The sequence below is a fragment of the Cheilinus undulatus genome, linkage group 14, assembly GCF_018320785.1.
Source record: "Cheilinus undulatus linkage group 14, ASM1832078v1, whole genome shotgun sequence".
Taxonomy (NCBI): domain Eukaryota; kingdom Metazoa; phylum Chordata; class Actinopteri; order Labriformes; family Labridae; genus Cheilinus; species Cheilinus undulatus.
The window spans coordinates 13776825-13795681 of record NC_054878.1 but is presented as its reverse complement, the minus strand read 5'-3'; the positions used below and the strand labels follow the sequence as shown (position 1 = coordinate 13795681).

At 38.6% G+C, this 18857-nt stretch overlaps 1 protein-coding gene across 1 annotated transcript in view; it reads left to right on the top strand.

Moving 5' to 3' along the window:
- tshr (thyroid stimulating hormone receptor) overlaps positions 1-18857 on the top strand; it is a 48244-nt gene that overhangs the window by 1485 nt on the left and 27902 nt on the right. Inside the window, exon 2 of the mRNA XM_041806208.1 lies at positions 16972-17043. Coding sequence (XP_041662142.1) covers positions 16972-17043 — 72 coding nt within the window. The remainder of the gene's footprint in view (positions 1-16971; positions 17044-18857) is intronic.

Below are 18857 nucleotides of genomic sequence, written 5' to 3'. Positions count from 1 at the left end.
ACAAGACATTTCAGTTCTTTTGGACATACTTTAAGTTTTGAGGATGACCAAAAAAGCAATCTTTAGTCCTTAAAAACACTTTAAAGTTTAGAAAATGAGGATAAATAAAGAAATAGACCTATACTGACATAGGTCAGTTTGTTCAGCCTAAAATTACACTAATTTGATAATATATATGGATGAAATTTACAGTCGATATATGCTGAAATACACAGACAAAATATCAGATGTAAATATCGGCATAAATTTTTATATCTGCCGATACATATATTTGCCTTTTTAAGCCAATATCTGCCAATACCAATACCAGACCGATGATACAGTGTATCCCTAGTAAAAACTGCGCATTTATTTTCTTATTTCTGAATTAGGCTGCATAACACAGGTAGGGTTAGGATTTAGTGTAAGGGTTGTAATTGCTGAATTAAACAGCATGTTTGTTAAGTGTTTACGTCAGACAAACATGGAAAAGTGCTCGAAAAACACAAAAGATACCTAGATTTTATCAGGTTTAGAAATTCAAAGTGGCTGAAGTTCAGACCTAAAACTTGAGACCTCAGAACACACTTAAAAGTGTAAGATATGAGTGTTAATAGAGAACGAAACTTTAAAACACCTAAACAGCTACTTCAACTGTATGCTTCCGAGTTTATAGAACCCATTTGTATTTTGAAGTAAACACTACTTGATCATTGGTAGTATTTTTGTCATTGCACTCAAGTTATTTGACAATCATCCCTTAATCTGCAGTTTTCCCAGAATGCCCTGGGTGACACTTTTGCACCATGAGTGAAGTTATCCTCTGAATTAGAGGGACCAACCTCAGCATGACAAGGATAGGAGCACTTAAAGTGTACTTTATTGAAGGATCTGTAATAGCTATTTCATATTTGTAGTTTAGCTAAAAAAAAAAAAGAACATTACATAATTGTTGGAGTAAAACTGAGTTGATGCTACTTAAATGTTGCCTCTAATATTTAGACTTCTTTTAACTTATCTGGGATTACAGTATAAATTATATTTTTTTTCTTGAGTCTACGCAAAAATGTATTTTCACTCTTTACAGTGTTATCAGTTTCAACAAAGATTTTGAGTATCTTCACGTGTCAGATTTTACAGTGTAGGTGAATTGATTCTGCTATGATCTGCACAAATTCATTGGTATATTTCACCAATATTAACAGCCAGTCATCTGCAAATATCGGCAGAATCTTCCATCTTCTAATACCAATAATTCAATTTTCAAGTTATTACCTATGTCTAACTGATAATATCATGCATCCATTATTATTCCATGCTGGTGTTGATGCTAAAGTTATGCTCCATGCAGAATGTAGTCTAAGCAAATGTAAAAAGCAGCTCATCGCTTGAATAAAGCTGAATTCTTATGTTGTCTCACTGGTAATGTATAATACAGAGTGTAAGGTTAGACATTCCGGCACGCATTTTTATTAATCTCTTAAGAAGCAACAGCAAAGCTAACATTGAAGTTCACTATTCAAATAAGTGGCCCATCTTATTTATCAGCTTGTGCATACGCTGCAGGTAGAGTGCATACCGTGTTCCCTTTTCTTTTCTTGGAAGTGTCTTTCCAGTGATAGTCAGTGAAGATGATAGAATACCGGTCATAATGGCTGCAACTAATTATTCTCTTCATTATTAATTTGATGATTAATTTCCATTATAACCATGAAGCCTAAATGTCAGCCTAAATTGCTTTTATAATATCAGAGCACCCAAGGTGACATCTTTAGGTTTCTGTTTTGAGAACATCCCAAAATTCAGTATATATAATCCACATTAAATGTGGTATGAAGAGGAAAAGCAGCATGATGTATCAAAGACTTTACATTGTCTTTCATTTATGCGTTATGATGACTGATCCGTGATTAAAGAGTGCAGCAGATGATATTCTGTTTTAGTCTCCGTTGAGCAGGCAATAAAACCACAGATGTGTAAAAAACAAAAAAAGATGGTCCAGCCAGCAGCCTGATCTGTGTGCAATCTGCCATTCTATTATCTTGAGGCCCCAAATAATCTGTAGAGAATCCTGGGAGCCGATGTGATGTAATATGTCAGGGTCACGTCAGAAAAATGTAGCGGCGCTTTTACACATCTTAAATTGCTTAAGTACAGTGAGAAAATTATGCAATAGAGAGCGACCAGTCTGCTTTGGCCTTGAGTGATGGAAACACATGCCCTTCAGGGGGACTCTGGCATGTCTGGAAACATGAAAGTGAAGGCGGTAGAATAGGTATTTCCATCTAATTTAACCTTCTTCTATGGCAAAACAGGCAGTATTGATTTCATTATATTACTGAACTTTTGGAGATGTTATTGGAGAAATAAATCATCAAACTAAAATGGTGTTAAATGTATCTTTACGTCTTAAGAAGTCTCAAATATTTTACATTGCAGAATGTGAGAGATGACTGCGACTCTAGAGACTGCAGTGCACTGACTCATTTGACTGTAGGTGTCATTAGCATCTTCCACAAATTAATACATGAAGGTCAAATCAGTTAATCCTCTCTCATCATGAAATGACTATAAAGGAATCAGACAGATTTCAATGAACAGAAATGAACTGAAACACATACTATCAATGCATAAAGCCTACTTTCCTGTATTTTCCCTGGCTGCTCCCCCTGCATTCATATTGTGCTTGTTATTTTGAAAGTTATTGGGACTAGTTTTATCTGGTTATAAAACAGACTGAACTTACTAATGATGCATTTTTATGACCTACTAAAGCAAACGCACCAGTCAAAATGAAGACAGATGACCTATCATAGTTATTTTTTATGCCTGTTGCTGCAGAACAGATGTCAGATGAGACAATCATAGGACACTAGTGAAACACAATTTTCTTTAATCTCTGGGCTAAAGTCTCATTTTGACTTGCATGTTTCAGATTAAGGATAAGAAGGATGAGATTTTTTCTCTCAGAAAACAGAATGTCCAGGAAAGAGGTACAGTTTTCCACTTTGTCCACAAGGGGAGCCAAAATCAACATACTCAGAAGGAGCCTCACCGCAGCTTTAAATGAAATGTTTTGACATCATTAGATCAAAACTGAAATCTGACAATATCATATCACAAATGGTATGTGCTACTGATAGCTAAGGCGGGAGGCATTAAGTTTTTTGGTGCAGTCATACATCCATACATATGTCCAGGTTATTTTTGGTATCCCTAGAAGACTTTGACAGATTATCATCAAACTTTGCTCTCATGTTAACTCTGATCCAAGGATGAAATGATTAGATTTTGGAGTGCATAGGTCATCGGTCAAAGTCACAAGGCCTCATGTTTCCAGGCTTTTCTTAAGCGCTCAATATCTTTAAAAAGCTTTTGGATTTTCTCAGTGTAATCAATGTAAAGCACAGCAATGAGGTAAATGTGTTGTGTGTGCATAACAGCAACAAAAAGCAAGTTCGCTCACTTTGAAGGGCTCATCACCTGACACGCCAGATAGACTGTTTCATATTTCTACTGCAGGAAGTAATTCACATTCATCTGGCAAAGCTCCCATAGAAAGCGTTTTGGACTTTTCACAAAATTCTGGTAAAGTGATTGGAGGAACATTCTGTCCGTCATATTTGTGATGGGACAATCAGAGCAAATAGACAAAATAATGTTGTGCTCATGCATTTCTCCTGAGCAGTGTGACTTAGTGTGTGTTTCAAAAGGAAATGTGGTCCAGTTCTGATTAAAATGCTGCTTTCTTTTAGCTACATCCGAGCTAATAGCTACCGCAGCAGCGATTGGATACACCTTATTTATAATGGCCACAAACCCATGCCAAAGCAAGCCATGAGAAGAGCAAAAACATCTGCCATGAAAAGCTTTCAGTGTGTATATTTTCTTTTGTTTAAATGAAGAAATATCATCCAGTTCTGACAAAACTGCTGTTGTGGCTATGTCTGAGCTAACTACTCCACTAGCAGCCATTGTATACAACCACTTACAGTACAACTAACCACCACCCCGTAACGATCGCAAACTCATACTAAAGCAGGTCGGCAACAGAGGGAAAGCAAAATTTCCATCATGAATGCTTTAAATGTTGTTTTGTTCTTTATATCAAACAGAAATGGGGTCCAATTCTGATAAAACGGCCGCTATGTTGTGGCAGCTAATAGGCTAGTAAATCTAAACCCCGCCCACCGCTAACGCCTCGTTCCCCTCAAATGATGCCGATTAGTGTGGATTGGAGCTTTTAAAGATGGATTTGCCCGATTACAGACATGGAGTCTGGCAGATTCATCTGCTTTGCAAGGTCGGGCGTCTTAGTCAGCTTGTCTACAGTTTTGACACAGCCTTTGAGCTGCGTATGGACTAGGTTCAGCTAGAGTCCAGCACTGCAGTGATTTGTACTATAATGTCTAAAAAATGGTTTAAAGTTGTGTTTTGACTGATAACTTGCTTATTTTAAGTCCATGATGATTCAAAGATGTGGGCTGTGACATTAAACATGAACAGAGAAGCATCTGTAAACACTGTAGCTCTTTACACTCACTGGAATCTCTGCTAAAGTTAAATCAATGATAAACATGATATTTCCAACAAGTTCTTCCCAATAAAAGACCACAGTTTGCCCAAATGCTTTTATTGTGCACACCCACATCAGGAATTTGATGTTGTCAGTGGTAACTTGGCACAGCTCAGCAGGAGAGAAATGAAACTCAAACTTAAAAGAATTAATGACACAATGACTTAAAAGAACATTTTTCTGAGGAGTTTAGCATCAGCTCACAGGTTTGTTTTAGGGGTAGAAATAGTGGTGAAGGACAAAATAAATACAGCATAGTATCGCAATATTTTGCGTGGAAATATAATCTTATCGTATCTTCCGTCGACTATCGATTCGTTTCAAATTAATGGCTAATATGAACTGAAGTCCATGATACTGGATAAATAGCATCAGTTGCTTTTCTGTCTACTTGATGATGCTGTTGCGTCCTCTGTCCAGTGAGGTCGACAGAGGTGGCGGTCATCCAGCGGGAGAAAGTTAATACAACCAGTATGGCAGCACCAGGGAAAGGACATAAGTGATGCAAGCAGGGCACAAACAACATGGTCATGACACATGGGGTTTGCAAGGAGTGCAAATAAAATACCGCGGTTATACGATAAAAATGAAGGCAAGGCTAGTTATGAATCAGCTATAGCTGAAAAATTGATATGTTAGCAATATATTACAATATATGGTATCGCAATACTCTGTGTTTAATGTTTGACTTTGATGTAATACTGTTCAGCGTTAGAAACAGGAAGTGTTATAATTTTTTGTTTTTTAGGTTATTGCAATATTGAACATTGTATTTTTTATCATGCCATGCTGCACTCATTGCTGTCTTTCTCTCTTGCAATTTATTGGACCATTTTATTTTTGTCTTAAACACCTCTTTGCATCACTTCAAACAGCTGCCATCACATAAAATTATCTCCCAGCCACTGCCTCAATTCTTACCCCTCTGTCCCATACTATTTCCTCACATTCCTGCTCAGAGTTTACTCAGAGCTCTGCAGGAAGATACAGAGACATGAAAGCATGCCACCAAGCACTGGACAGTCATCCAAACAAAAAAATCCACCAAATAAGCCTGAAATAGATTTTGTATTGAGAGCGGTGTTAGGGCAGACAAGGCACGGAGGACGTTTGGATTTTGTTGAGCTCACAGTGAGGAATGAATGACCCTGCTGTCTGTGGTCAAGCTTTTTTCAAGGCAGGACTTTTGGCTCGTTTGTGATATTTACCTGCCTTCTTTTAGCAGTAGAATTAAAAAAAAAAAAATCAGACTTGAAGCGTCCACAGAAGGAAACACAGTTGTAATTAACTGATTTAGTACGGTAGTGCAAAAAGAAATAGACACTAGCTTTATCTGAAAAGGTGAAATTGAACTCAAAATCCACCTGATAGGAGCTCTGTCTTTCGGTCAAAAAGCATGAGAAAAGTTCTACGTTTCTGAAAATATAATCCATCTGAGTTCAACAAAAAGATCAATACCACTCTCAGATATAAGTGGTTTCAATTTTCTTCATCTAACTCTCTGCCAGAAAGTAATTCATTGTATTTTTCAAAAGTGTTGCTTGTTGGCTTTTCTTTCCAACATTGGTGGAAGTTTGTGCTTTTGATTTACTTTTAAAACCTTCTTTTCAGTGCAAAAATTAAAAAAAAGGCCAAATTAAGAGCAAAAGCTTCAATGCTTTATGCACAGATGTCGATGAAAGCAGAGAAATATGTAAAACTATCTTTTAGGATGAAAAATTATGTCTCACAACATGAAAAGTGAATTCAAAGCAGACGGGAGTGCGTGTCTGTGAGTACATATGTAGACACTTAGCATTTGGAGTCCTTTGTGTGTACTTGAGGTTACTCCATGTGTCACTGAGAGTCAGAGAGGTGGAAAGGAAAGCACAGACACGCTTAAAGAGCCTGCGTAGCGTGACTCTTGACTGAGTCTGGACGTTGCATTCAAATACAATATTTACCTTTTGCAGCACATTTCTCAAACACCCAGAGAGTTCCATTTGAGAATAATTAAGAGGGAAAAAAGACTTCAAGGGAAAGGAGGGAAAATATACGGTCGTTCCAGACGTTCAAAAACCCTCAGAGGTTTTGGACGGACACTTAAACATGTGATAAGTCGTGATAATTGTCATCCGTTGACCTCTTGTCTTTTAAAACTGACTGATGAGTTAAATGCTGTTTTCTGAAAAAATGGGACATTGGACATCATGAGCTGTAGCTGAGATTACTGGAAATACTGACAGTGGTTCAGCTATTAATTTGCACCGATGGATCATGCAATGGAAATGATTACAGCAACTTAACATTCTGCAATGAGTCCCCCACATATTTAACAGAAAATGAGCATAGTGCAACTTTAATAAACCACAGAATAAAAACCATTTTCACTCAAAAGTACGTGCACACACCTGTTCTAAAGCAGATGTCAATTAAAGCATTCTGCAGACATAAATGTTTGTATTCACAATTGCCCCCTTTCACCAATGCCCTCTGAAGATTTTTCTTAATCCTATTCCTAAAGAGTTTCAGCTGAGCTGCTTCTAACCTGAAAAAAAAAATGCCTTTAGAACATCACTGAAAGGCCCTCCTGCTATCATCCTCAACACCATTCAGTTTGCTGCTTTTCAGATTTGATTATTAGGCATAATGTCATAACCTTACAAGGTAGACTTACCACAGTGTGCAACAATGATATGTGACCATGTAGAAGACACATGTTTTGTATGTTTTCCACTTGATTAAAAAGAATCATGGTTTATTTGGGATCTCAGGCTAGAGCGCTACACTACCCACAATCCTAGAGTTTCACAGCAACATATCTAATTGGTCAATGCTGCCCTTAGCCATGAAATGTTTGCATTCTGCCTGGTTCTACTGCTAATAGTGGCATGATCTGTCCTTTTTTCAACCAAATGTGAAAAATAGCACATTGCAAAAGCACAATGAGTCTAATGTTGAATGAGCCAGGTACCACAAATGAAGCTGAATGAATACTCTGGCGTCTGCAGGCTCAACATGAGGTGGTAAAAGCGAAACCTTGATTGCCCAAAGACTGGCTGCAACTAAAGGCGGCCCTACACCTTACAACTTTTCCTCCAATTTCAAAGTCGCATACAAAATTCAAAAGTTGGAGTAAAATCATGGGAGTCTTGCTAAAGCCGCAAAAACTCCTGTTGTCTCAGTCGTTGGGTGTGAGGTGGTCATAATCAATCATAGTCAATTTTAACCATTTTAAGGCAGTCTTTCTTCAGTCTTGGTGTTACGATAATATAAACCGTGTTTGATATTGTGGGAAGTCTTAAGTCTGATGTCATGCAATCTGTGTTTCTCAGTGACGCAACAGTCATCCACGACCAATTGACAACAACAGCCAATGTTGTGTGTAAGCACATTCACTTCATTCTTCAGAATACAAACATGAGTGTAGATCAATCTAGACCTGCTGAATGTCCTCCATCTGCAGGACGGTATCAGAGTCTTTCCTAGAAGCTTCTTTCTAGAGGATTTCTTCTGCTTGAGAGAGTCTATCTCAGCTGACAGCCTCTGTTGGACTTCTTGTACCTCTGTCTGCAGGGAGTGAGATCTTAACATTTCAGTCTGCAGGCACTTATTTTGAGAGGAAACAAGTACTAAGAGCTCTTTAATTTGCTCTGTATTATTTGAACACTGGGGGCTGGACTTGGGCCTTTTGGTTCTTCCTCAACCTCCTCCAGCTGCTTCCAGAGATCTTTCATCTCCTTTTCCATCTCCTCTTGGGTCTCCACCTAAGCCTTCAGTTTGGCTCTCTGCTCCTGAAGCTGATTCTGAATTAGGGGGTCCATTGTAGGGGTATGGTGGATGAGGGGGTCCTTGGTTCTGCCTGGGACCTCTTTCCAGTCTTTCTGGGGGAGCATTATTTTGCTCTTTCAAGATTCCTTCGGTCTGGGTCTGCTCACTGCTGCTGGCCCCCGGCATTGTGTCAGCTTCCTCACGTTCAATCTCCAAAACATTCGTGATGTGGCCGCTAGCTCAACTCAAAAAGTGGCCACCCAGTCGAGGAGTTAACTCCATAGAGAACTGCATAAAGCGAACAATGGTGACTGTAGACATGTCAGTACACGACTTTGTCGTTTTTGAAAAGAAAACACCCACTGCTGTTCTTTGTTCTACTTTTAATGAAGAAATGTCAAGTTCTGATAAAACTGGTGCTTTAGCAGCATCCAGGCCAATGTCTTCCGCCATAACCACAACGGCCTCTTGTTGCTGCTTGCTTACGTCACGACTCCGCTGTGCCTGAAAGTACTGCCCCTCATCGCTGATTGATGTTTTAATGAAGATATTTCAATTTTAGTAACTCAGTTTAATTTAAGTTTGTGCTATAGTTACATTTAATGTGTTTTATTTTTTACCTGCACAAACATTTTATTTTCTCTAAATAATTCATGAAAAACCTAGACACGTTTTTTATTTGCCTGAAATGTGTGCCTTTTAAAAGCTTGATAGTCCAACATTTTATTCTTCTTTCTTTAAAAGTATTGATATCCGTATTAGTGTCTGAAATTGGGTCTTCTTAAAAAAATCAGCACAATTTGGTTTTCAAAACAATTTCTTCTTCAGTATGTGAATGGGACCCAGTGAGCACAATAACATGCACGCTAATAAACTAATCATCATTTGACTTCTAGAGTCACCTGGTTACGAATAGTCATGGAACCAGCATAATCTGATATACGTTATTGGATAAAGGCCTTTATTGGATTAGGAAAAGTCAGATAAACACACCTAGCTTTTGCCCTGTGATTTGTTGTATTCAGTGAATGTCTTCCTCTTGATCTGGTTTCTTTCATTCTGTTATATCTGCACACGAGGGAAGAACATGAGTGGAGGCTGAAGAAGAGAAAACAGCAGAGATGGCATGCAGCAGCAAGAGTGTTGAGCTGCATTTTTTGGTTTGAGTTTCACACTCATTGAGATGAACTCAAATAGGAATTATAGAAATACTGAAAGCTGCAATACAATTTAAAAAAAAACTTGATTAGTTAGTAGTTTGATTAGTTGATAGTAACTTAAAATATGTAAGGTATAGCTCAACTAACCAGGAGCTCAACTGAAATAGCTCACTTGGCTCAACAACTGAACTTTATATTTCTACTTCTATTGGAAAAAATTTCTGCCAACTTGGATTTTTTTGCATTGAGCATGTTATGTCCACAAAATGACAACAGGAAGTACTAAGTCAGGCCACTCAACTCAAAAAGCTAAAGTTACTTAAGTATTTTACATAGGACCCCTACATTTGTTTTTACAGTATGTTGAATTTTTGCACAAAAATGCCTAGATCAATTTTAAAATCGACTATACCTATGTTCTATATTCTTGCTGAGTTCTTACATATATTTCCAGTTTTTTTTTTTTTTTAAGAGAAATGATTTATTTTTATGTTTGCAACAGGAGAGGTCTTGTGACTGGATCTGTCACCAGGGACTACCAGGTTGAGTAGAGACCAGGCCAGCTGCTAACAGCTCCAACCTCCATGGCTTATTTCTTTTTTTAAGTTGATAACTATGTTCATTTATGGTTCTCCTTGGCTTTAATTTACCATAGAGTAAACCAACAATGTGGTACTGTTTTGAGGGACAGCCCGAATTTACATACTGTGCATTTTATGTAAAATAAGTAAGGTTTTTTTATGTAATCTTTTCGGTCAAACCAGACTCTGTTGCTGCTTGAGATTAGCTCTGATAATGTTAGCTGCACAGCTAAAGCCAGACTTATGCCCTGTGGCATACAGTATGCCATATGTCTGCAAAGTCCTTGGGTCTCACTTATAAATGTATGCACTATGGCTATGTTCACACTGCAGGCCTAAGTGCTCAATTCAGATCTTTTCTCGTGTCTGATTTTTTTCTCCGCTCTCTTTTTTCCAGCCTGTTCACACTGCTGTCGACTTCCAAAAGATCAGATACGTATCTGATTTAGAACCACTTAACAGAAGTGGTCTGAATGGGATTTGAAACAGTCGGATTCAGTGTGACTTGTGCTGTTCACACTGCCAGAAAAAAATCAGATACGGTTCACATGTGAGCAAAAAATTAGATTCAGGTCACTTTTAACTGTAGTGTGATAATGATGGGAAATTCAGCTCTTTTCAGTGATCCGGACCATTCGGTTTGGCTCTTTTTTGGCAAGAAGAGTCGGCTCTTTTGGATCCCACACGGCTCTTCATTCGTGTATTAGTTATGTTCATTTTTGACCTGCCAGATTTAGCAGTCATGACATATGATTGATATTTGTACTGGTGTTTTAGTCCAACTCTGCCCAATTTTTTTTTGAAAAACACCTTCAGAACACCTCGAAATTTGCTCATTGGCTGGGCTGTATGACACTCCTGATATAAAACATTAATGTTATACCATCATCTTGTGCCCCCAATGTAAGATGTGCCTGTGGAAGTGTAAGTAGTAAAGATCATTCCTGCTAATCAATCACATAACACACAAACAACATACATAAAAGCTATAAAAGTAATAGTTATAATGATATAAAACAGCCAAGAAAACCATAATTTACTTCCTATAATGAAAATGTGGCCATTTATCTTTTAAAAACCTGCCATACATGTCATTATCAAAGTCTCAACTTCATTCACCCTGATCGAAGGTGTTCAAACAACTGCAGACCATAGCACCAGCACTTACATTAATGTGATATTTCCCATGTTATCACAGTGTGAGTTTTAGTTTGAATTAATTTCACGTACCTGAAAAACGCACAGATGAAATAGAGACATGGTGTCTGCTCCACAGGGATTCCTCTTTGCCCTCTCGTCACTGAACATATCTTTATCACCCGCATGTATTTAATTGTATAACTGAGCACAGTGTGTAAATGGAGACCAGAAAGGTTTCACACAAACCTAATATATCCTCAGAATCAGTCATAGTTCAGGCTGAGCTTGCCAGAATATAAAAAGAAGTAAATAAATAAATGCCTTTGGACGTCAATTAAACTTTTCTCGATTACTATACTGTAGTGATCATTCAAAACTTTCTTTTGTGATTTATTTTTGTCCAGAATGTGCCTGAAGAATGTTGAAAAAAATTAAACTTTTGTGGTAGATTTCAGAGAGACCATATGGCAGTGATAATCAACTGGAGGTCTGGGGGCCACATCAGGCCCCCCACAGTTTCCCATCTGGCCTCCAGAGGACTGTTAAATTAAGAAAATTTGAGAGGCATGCTATCTTTTAACTTTTTTTTTCTTGAAGTCTAAAGTAAACCTTCAACCTAGCGGCTTACTATACAAGAAACACACTAGTATTTCTGTAATTTGGAATGGTAAACATATACTTGTTATTGTCTTGAATAAAGTTGCAGTTTTTACAATCATTTTTCACACAGGGCGCTTTGCGAGTGCAATCTCCCTCCTTTACAGATCTGTTTCCTACCAGCGTTTTTGGCCAATCGCAACACAGCATATTAGCATCAAACTCAGTGACAGACATCAAGAGGGATCCAGAAATATGGAGTTAAAATATCTTGCCCCCTTGTGGCTGGCTGCAGTAAAGGTGATAGGGACTGATCTCACTGTTAAAGGCTGAAAGTTCCGTTATTTTTGGAAGGACATAATATTTTTACAAGAATGTTTTGAAAATGTTGATTTTTATTTCAGTTTATTTCAATATCTTGCCCCCACAGCATCAATCAAGAAAAAGCTGGCCCTTGTGAAAATGGAGTTAATGACCCCTGCCGTATGGCAACGTGCCAGACGACCAAGCTGCTTACAAGAAAACAGGCTTTAAACTCAAATTCATCAGCTTGACAAATGCAGTCAGATTAACAACTTTGATATGAAATACATCATGATTAGAGGAGTCAACTCCCCCCACAGCACAGTGATTGGCTCACCTGTTTGTGTTCCAGACTGGTCAGAGGAGTCATTTCAGTGAGCTGATTGAGCCGGAGCATTTATTAGCTGTGTGTCTGAGGTCAGAGGATACTGTGTTGTTAAATATTTAATGGGACTAAATCCCAGTAGTTTACCAACAGTAGTTTTACATTCACATGGACATGTCGGGCTGCCCGTCTCCCTCTCTTACCAGGCTACATGAGGCAAAAACCACAAGCACTGTCTACAGACAGATATGAGAAGAGGACAAACATAGTGATGGTGAGGAGGATGTGTTGCTCCTCTGTCTATTTTAAAACTCTGCACCAGTGAGTGTTTTGATTGGCCAGATATGTGCTCATCGGAGCGAGCTTAAAAATAGAATAAATCAACCACGGTTCGAAAAAATGTCCGCCGCAATTTCACTACACGAATTTATGTTGCTGGTGTGGAAGGTTGCATTGACTTGCTACAGGTTGGAAAAATAAATATTTCGTATGAATTATTCGCACTTTAAAAAAATTATGTCTGGTGTGCAAGGGCTTTTAGCCATAACCTGGGGATGGATCAGTCTGAGACTCTGCAGATTTTTCTTTTTTTTTTTTTTTACCAGGTGTGGCACTGTTTTGCTTGACAAGGATGTGAGTGTTGTGGTTGTTCTCAAACTGCTGAGTAAAGTTACAGCAAAGCTTGGCAGAGCAACCATGCTCATGATGGCATAGGACACTACAGCATAGATTTGAGACCAATGTTTAAACCAGGTTCAATAAGACAGGACCAACACCCCCCCTGCTGCCTGAGCACTCCAAACAGTGGGGAGGCTCCACAGAAGAAAAAAGTCAGCAATGGTCTCACTGTATCTGTCAAGTACGTGTGGAAAGAAATCCAGCTACCAATACAATCATGCAAACTAGTTTTTTTCCCAATAGTGTGTAACTAATGTTACCTGATTATTCCCAGAAATGTGATCAAGCTGCTCATTATTTCATTGAGCTGCACAGCATCAAACAGGAGAAAGTTGAGACTTTCAGCAAGAGATGTAACCGACTCTTTCCACTAGTCACCTCAGACCATGACAAATCAAAATGGGACTGAGTCCGTAGTAAACACGGCTGAGTTATGCTGACAATGAATATCATGAATTTTGTGGTTTCTCTTCACTTCAAACTCAATTCCCAACCTGTTTGTTTTCACAGGTTTCTGTCCAAAATGACAAACTGGAGGAGTACTTTTCTCTTCCAACCTCTGTGATGGGCTTCTTCTCCACACGCTCCAGAGGGAAAATGCATGCTGGTTATTTGGGTTTGAGCGTGGTTGTATCAAAACGTGGCGGTTCTTACTGAGGGTGTTTGATGTCAGGGCCTGCTCTGTCTCCCTGTGTTTGTTTGGGTTTGTCAAAGTGTGTGCAGGGTGCCGTGCTCCCGTGTCTACCCGCTGACCCCCCCCCCCCCCATGCGAGCGCGATTCAGACTCACAGGCCAGATCTCAGCCTCTGAATTAGCCTATTGTTCCCCTGAGGAGCTGAAGGTGCATGAGGATGGTGGCTTCAGCTGAGTCATGATTTATTCCTGTTTCATAATGGATTCAGACGCTGTTGCCGGTTGATCTGAGATGATGCAGAGGAACGAACTCTAAATGTGCATCCTACTTCAGGGTGGCCCTGGATTTTAACATGACAGCCACATGTGGACTTCATCTTAATATCTGTACTCTGTCATTATTTTATAATTCTTAAATCTACCACAAAAATGCCTACACTAAGATTACAAGAAGGAATAACTAATCTTGACATGTGTGGGTAAAATACAAAAATGTCACTACTGAAGAAAATGGAGGATATTTTCTCAGTGACAGACTATTAAATTTGTTGTGCACTGTTTCATTAGAAGAATAATAGCATATATATCGCCTTATATGTGTCTTGTTCTTCCTTCAGAGAAATCTCTGTGACAATGGACGAGGCTGAAGGGCCAGTGTTGGATGTTCATGACCTTCAGGCCTTCATAAGGCACTGCATTAAAAACAGGCATGAATCTGTACTGGAAATTCCTTCATGGGCTCAGGGATGCTTGCAGTAATCATTGTCTGTCAACATAGTTCTCTCCACAGATGTGAGTTAAAGCTGTATCATGCGAAGAAGAAGCCATATGTGAGCATGATCCAGAAATGCTGTTGTCTTCTCTGGACCAAAGCTCACTTACAATGGACTGAGGAGGAATGGAAAACTGTTCTGTGGTCAGATGAATCAAAGTTTCAAATATGTTTTGGAGGCCACAGACATTGTGTCCTGTGGACTATCAAGAAAAGGTACCATCTAGCTCGATATCAGCACACAGATCAAAAGCCTGCATCTCTGATGGTATGGGGCTACATACGTGGCTATGGCGTGGGCAGCTCACACATCTGGAAAGGAACTATCAAAGCTGAAAAGTATCCAGAAGTTTTAGAGCAACATATGCTCCCATCTAGACGTCTCTTTCAGGGAAGATCTTGCAGATTTCAGCAAGACAGTGCTAAACCACATACCACATCCATCACAAGAGCATGGCTTCATGGGAGAAGAGTCCAGATGCAGAACTGACCTGCCTAAGTTACAAGCTTCAGCAGCTTGTAACTCCATCAGAGTAGTCATAGTCTTGGTGTCCTCTCTCAATAGTCTCCTTCTTGCACGGTCACTCAGTTTGTGAGGACGGCCTGATCTAGGCAGATTTAAACATTTTTGTTATTCCTTACATTTCTGACCTATACTTTTCAAGTACCTTTTGTCTGAGTTGCTTGGAGTGTTCTTTTGTCTTCATGGTGTAATGGTAGCCAGGAATACTGGTTAAGCTGTGACTGGACCTTCCAGACACAAGTGTCTTTATTTTACTATCACTTGTCACTCATTCACAGCACTTAGGTGATCCCCATTTCACTGATTGTGAGACTTCTAGCATCATTTGGCTAGACCTCTGTTGAATGAGGTCAGTCACTTTTAAGGGGCTAACAGCCACTTATTTTACCATGCAAATTTTTATTTGACATTACTTTGTAGAAATCTGTTTTCACTTTGACATTAAAGAGGGTTTTTTTTTGGTCTAAAATTCCAAAGTATATTGACCATGATTGATTTATAAAATTCAATTAAAGTGTAAAACATCCAAAGGATGAACACTTTTTATAGGCACTTACCTTAACTTCATCAAAAAGGAAAAAGGATTGAACAAAACTCAGAATCCAAACACAAATAACTGCATTATTGTACTGACAAACTTTGCAAAGTATTTTATTCTTTTTAAATTTCAGATATTTTCCCTCTCTTACTGACTTTAACACCTGCAGCAAGTTTAAGATTTGACATGTGGGTAGTAAATCAGAGGAAATTTCTGATTTTAAAGCTGCACTGAGGAGCTTTTTCACGTGCATGTTAGAACTGTGTTTTGTCACAAAAATGTAATCTCTAACTTTTTATGTCTGGCATAATACTCAGAATAAATGTTTAGGGTGGAAAAAATAAAAAGGCTGTGACTTTTTGTCCATTACATTGTTGTACCCCTGTTAGCTCTTTCAGGATATGAAAATAACCTTGAACAATTAGCCAGTAGCAGCTGCTGTTTTGCTTTTTTAGGTGGTATGGGCCTAATTTCAGACACTTTCATTACCAAACTCCACACATGAGCTCTAAATAGTCTCTTTCTCAAAGTTAAACCATTTATTTTAACATGGTAGGTATTATTTTATCCAGAACAATATGGAGGAACAGTTTAGTCTGTTTTGGCCCCATACTCAGGTCCTAACCTAACTATCAGGACATGCTGTCCTAAACAGACACAGACACTGTTGTTCTTGGCTCTCTGCTCTGGTCCAGCCTGATCCAAGTCTTTGTTTCAGTCCCTTGTTTCTAATACAGGGGGTATGTTTTTACTGAAGTCACTAAAGATACCTTTCATCTCATGCTGAGATTTAACAGTCCAGCTGTTATCTCTCTCCTCTCCTTGGTCTCTGTTTGTTGAACCTGCACACTCTCCCTTTGGATCTTTTCTTGTTTGGCACAACTGGACATTTAAAAAGACAAGCACTTCAAATGAAATCTGTTTAGATTACAAAATCACTTTGAATTTGAGGAGAATCCTGAGGATTTTTCTAATTAGAGTAAATTTTTTAAAACAGTTCTGGGTGTTAAACTTTGGTGTTATTCATCTCAGGATATTGTAGCTTAGACGAGGTTAAACATGGGGTATTTAAATCTATAATGAGGCTTAGATCTACAGATAGACCTTCATGTATATATCCATATACATATATTTGTACATATTAGATTTTCTGGTATGTGCACTGGTATTGATCGCAGTTATGTTAGGTATACATGAAAAACATGCTTCCATTAATATGCAGGTGCTCCTCAGAGGATAATTTTAAATTTCCTGGTGTTTACTCATATTTGGTGCATTCCTATGCTTTGTTACCTAATTAGAAAAGGATGGACTTCAGCTGTGTTGTGTCAAGTGTATATAGATAGAAATGTTGCTAGAGATATTGTGGCCAAAAATCAGTTTTTAAAGACTACATTTTCTCTTTGTTTTCATCAGGTGGCTTTTTGAAACCCGTCTTTCATCCGTGCCAACAGATGCATTTGCAGACATGGTCAACATTTCAAGGATGTGAGTACCAGCTTATTTTCCACTTGACATCCACTATAACTGTCCAGGGGTCCCTGTATACCTGAAAAACTGTAAAAAGAAGCCGGTAGTCGGTGCTTGAATTGCAAAATAGTGCCAAACAAAGAGGCTTTTTCAGTGAAAAGTGAAATGCTTGAAAAAATGATTGAACATATAATGTGCCAGCACTGTTTTTTGGGCCCATTTGACCTTAAACTTGCTAAATTATACAGAGAAACTTTACCTATCTGCTATGCTGTATAACCTAGCTTCTCCTAGAGCTTCCTGTTTGAAGGGGCATCCCTCACTGTAATCACTGAGGGCAGATGCCACAAGTCTGCCAAGAACCTTAGAGCAACCAAACTTCAAAAACACAGAAAGATCCCTTTACAGCAATAATTTAACCACAGACAATGAACAGATGATTAACAAGACAGAGAGGCAGACTACTTCCCAGATTCATTACATCCAAGAATTTCCCAGGACTGATCAGTCAGCCCTGAAATTCCCCCAACATCAGATTCTTCTTCATATAAAGCATGGAGCATGTCTCATGACACTTCACATTCATAAATCTCTTACTTTTATCTGAGGTATCCATGTTGAAGGTTAGCCTATGACTTACAGGGCCAAAAGAATTTTCACCACCTTGGATGTTTAATCCCTTTATTGATTTTATAAATCAATCATGGTCAATATAATTTTGCTTTTTTGCCAAAAAATATTACAAAAAAATCTCTTTAATATCAAGGTAAAAACAGATTTTTACTAAGTAATATCAATTACATAGATAAAAAATGTAATGTTGAATAACTGCATGAATAATCAAAGTGACTGAATTCAAATGAGGTTCAGCCAACTGGTGCTAGTAGTCTCACAAATAGTGAAATGGGGATCACCTGAGTACAGTGAATGAGTCTTAAGAGATTCTAGTATAAAGACACCTGTGTCTAGAAGTTCCAGTCACTGTTTAATCAGTATTCCTGGCTACCATTACACCATGAAGACAAAAGAACACATATGCAACTGACAGAAAAGGTTATTAAAAAGTATACATCAGGAGAGATGGCTACAAAATAATTTCCAAGGCACTGAACATCCTCAAAACATTTGTTTTTTGTTTGTCAGAAAGTCAAATTACATTGACAATGACTGATTTATAAAATCAATAAAGGGGAAAAGATCCAAAGGGGTGAGTACTTTTTAATTGGCACTGTGAATCTGTCTGATGACAGACATGAAATCTGGCCAGTCCATTGGCTTTGCAAGGTTAGGTTTCAAGGGATAAGTGGTAATTTCTAAAATCTGGATATGTGTGAACAAATTTTAATGACAGCAGGTGCTACTAAGCTCCCTTGAAAAAAGTCAAAGACTGAGTTGTTTGCTACATAAACTGTTTTTCAAGACACAAATCCAGACAAGTGCTGAAATCGACCTGCTTTCTCTCAGCGGTTTTCTTAGAAAAGAGTGGGAACCCGTCACATTTCCAAAGTTCCCGCCCTTTCCTCTCTGTCTCCCACCCAAGCAGATGATTTACTCTCTGTTTAGCATCAGCAGAGGCTCCTAATCACAGCTGGAAACACTAAATGCATTCCTTCAATAGGAATGTTGGTCCTTCAACCGCAGTGGGGCTTGGACATCGACTAGGTATCCCAGCAGAGATTTCTGGGTGTGTGGGGATTTCAGAATCCCAGTAGAGGTGAAGTCTCTATGCAGAGGTAAAATATACACTTGATCCCCGGCTGCTGAGTCGGACGTCTGCCTCCAAGTCATGCGTGAAGGGACGAAGGTGGATTAGAAGTTTTCTGTAAGCTTCA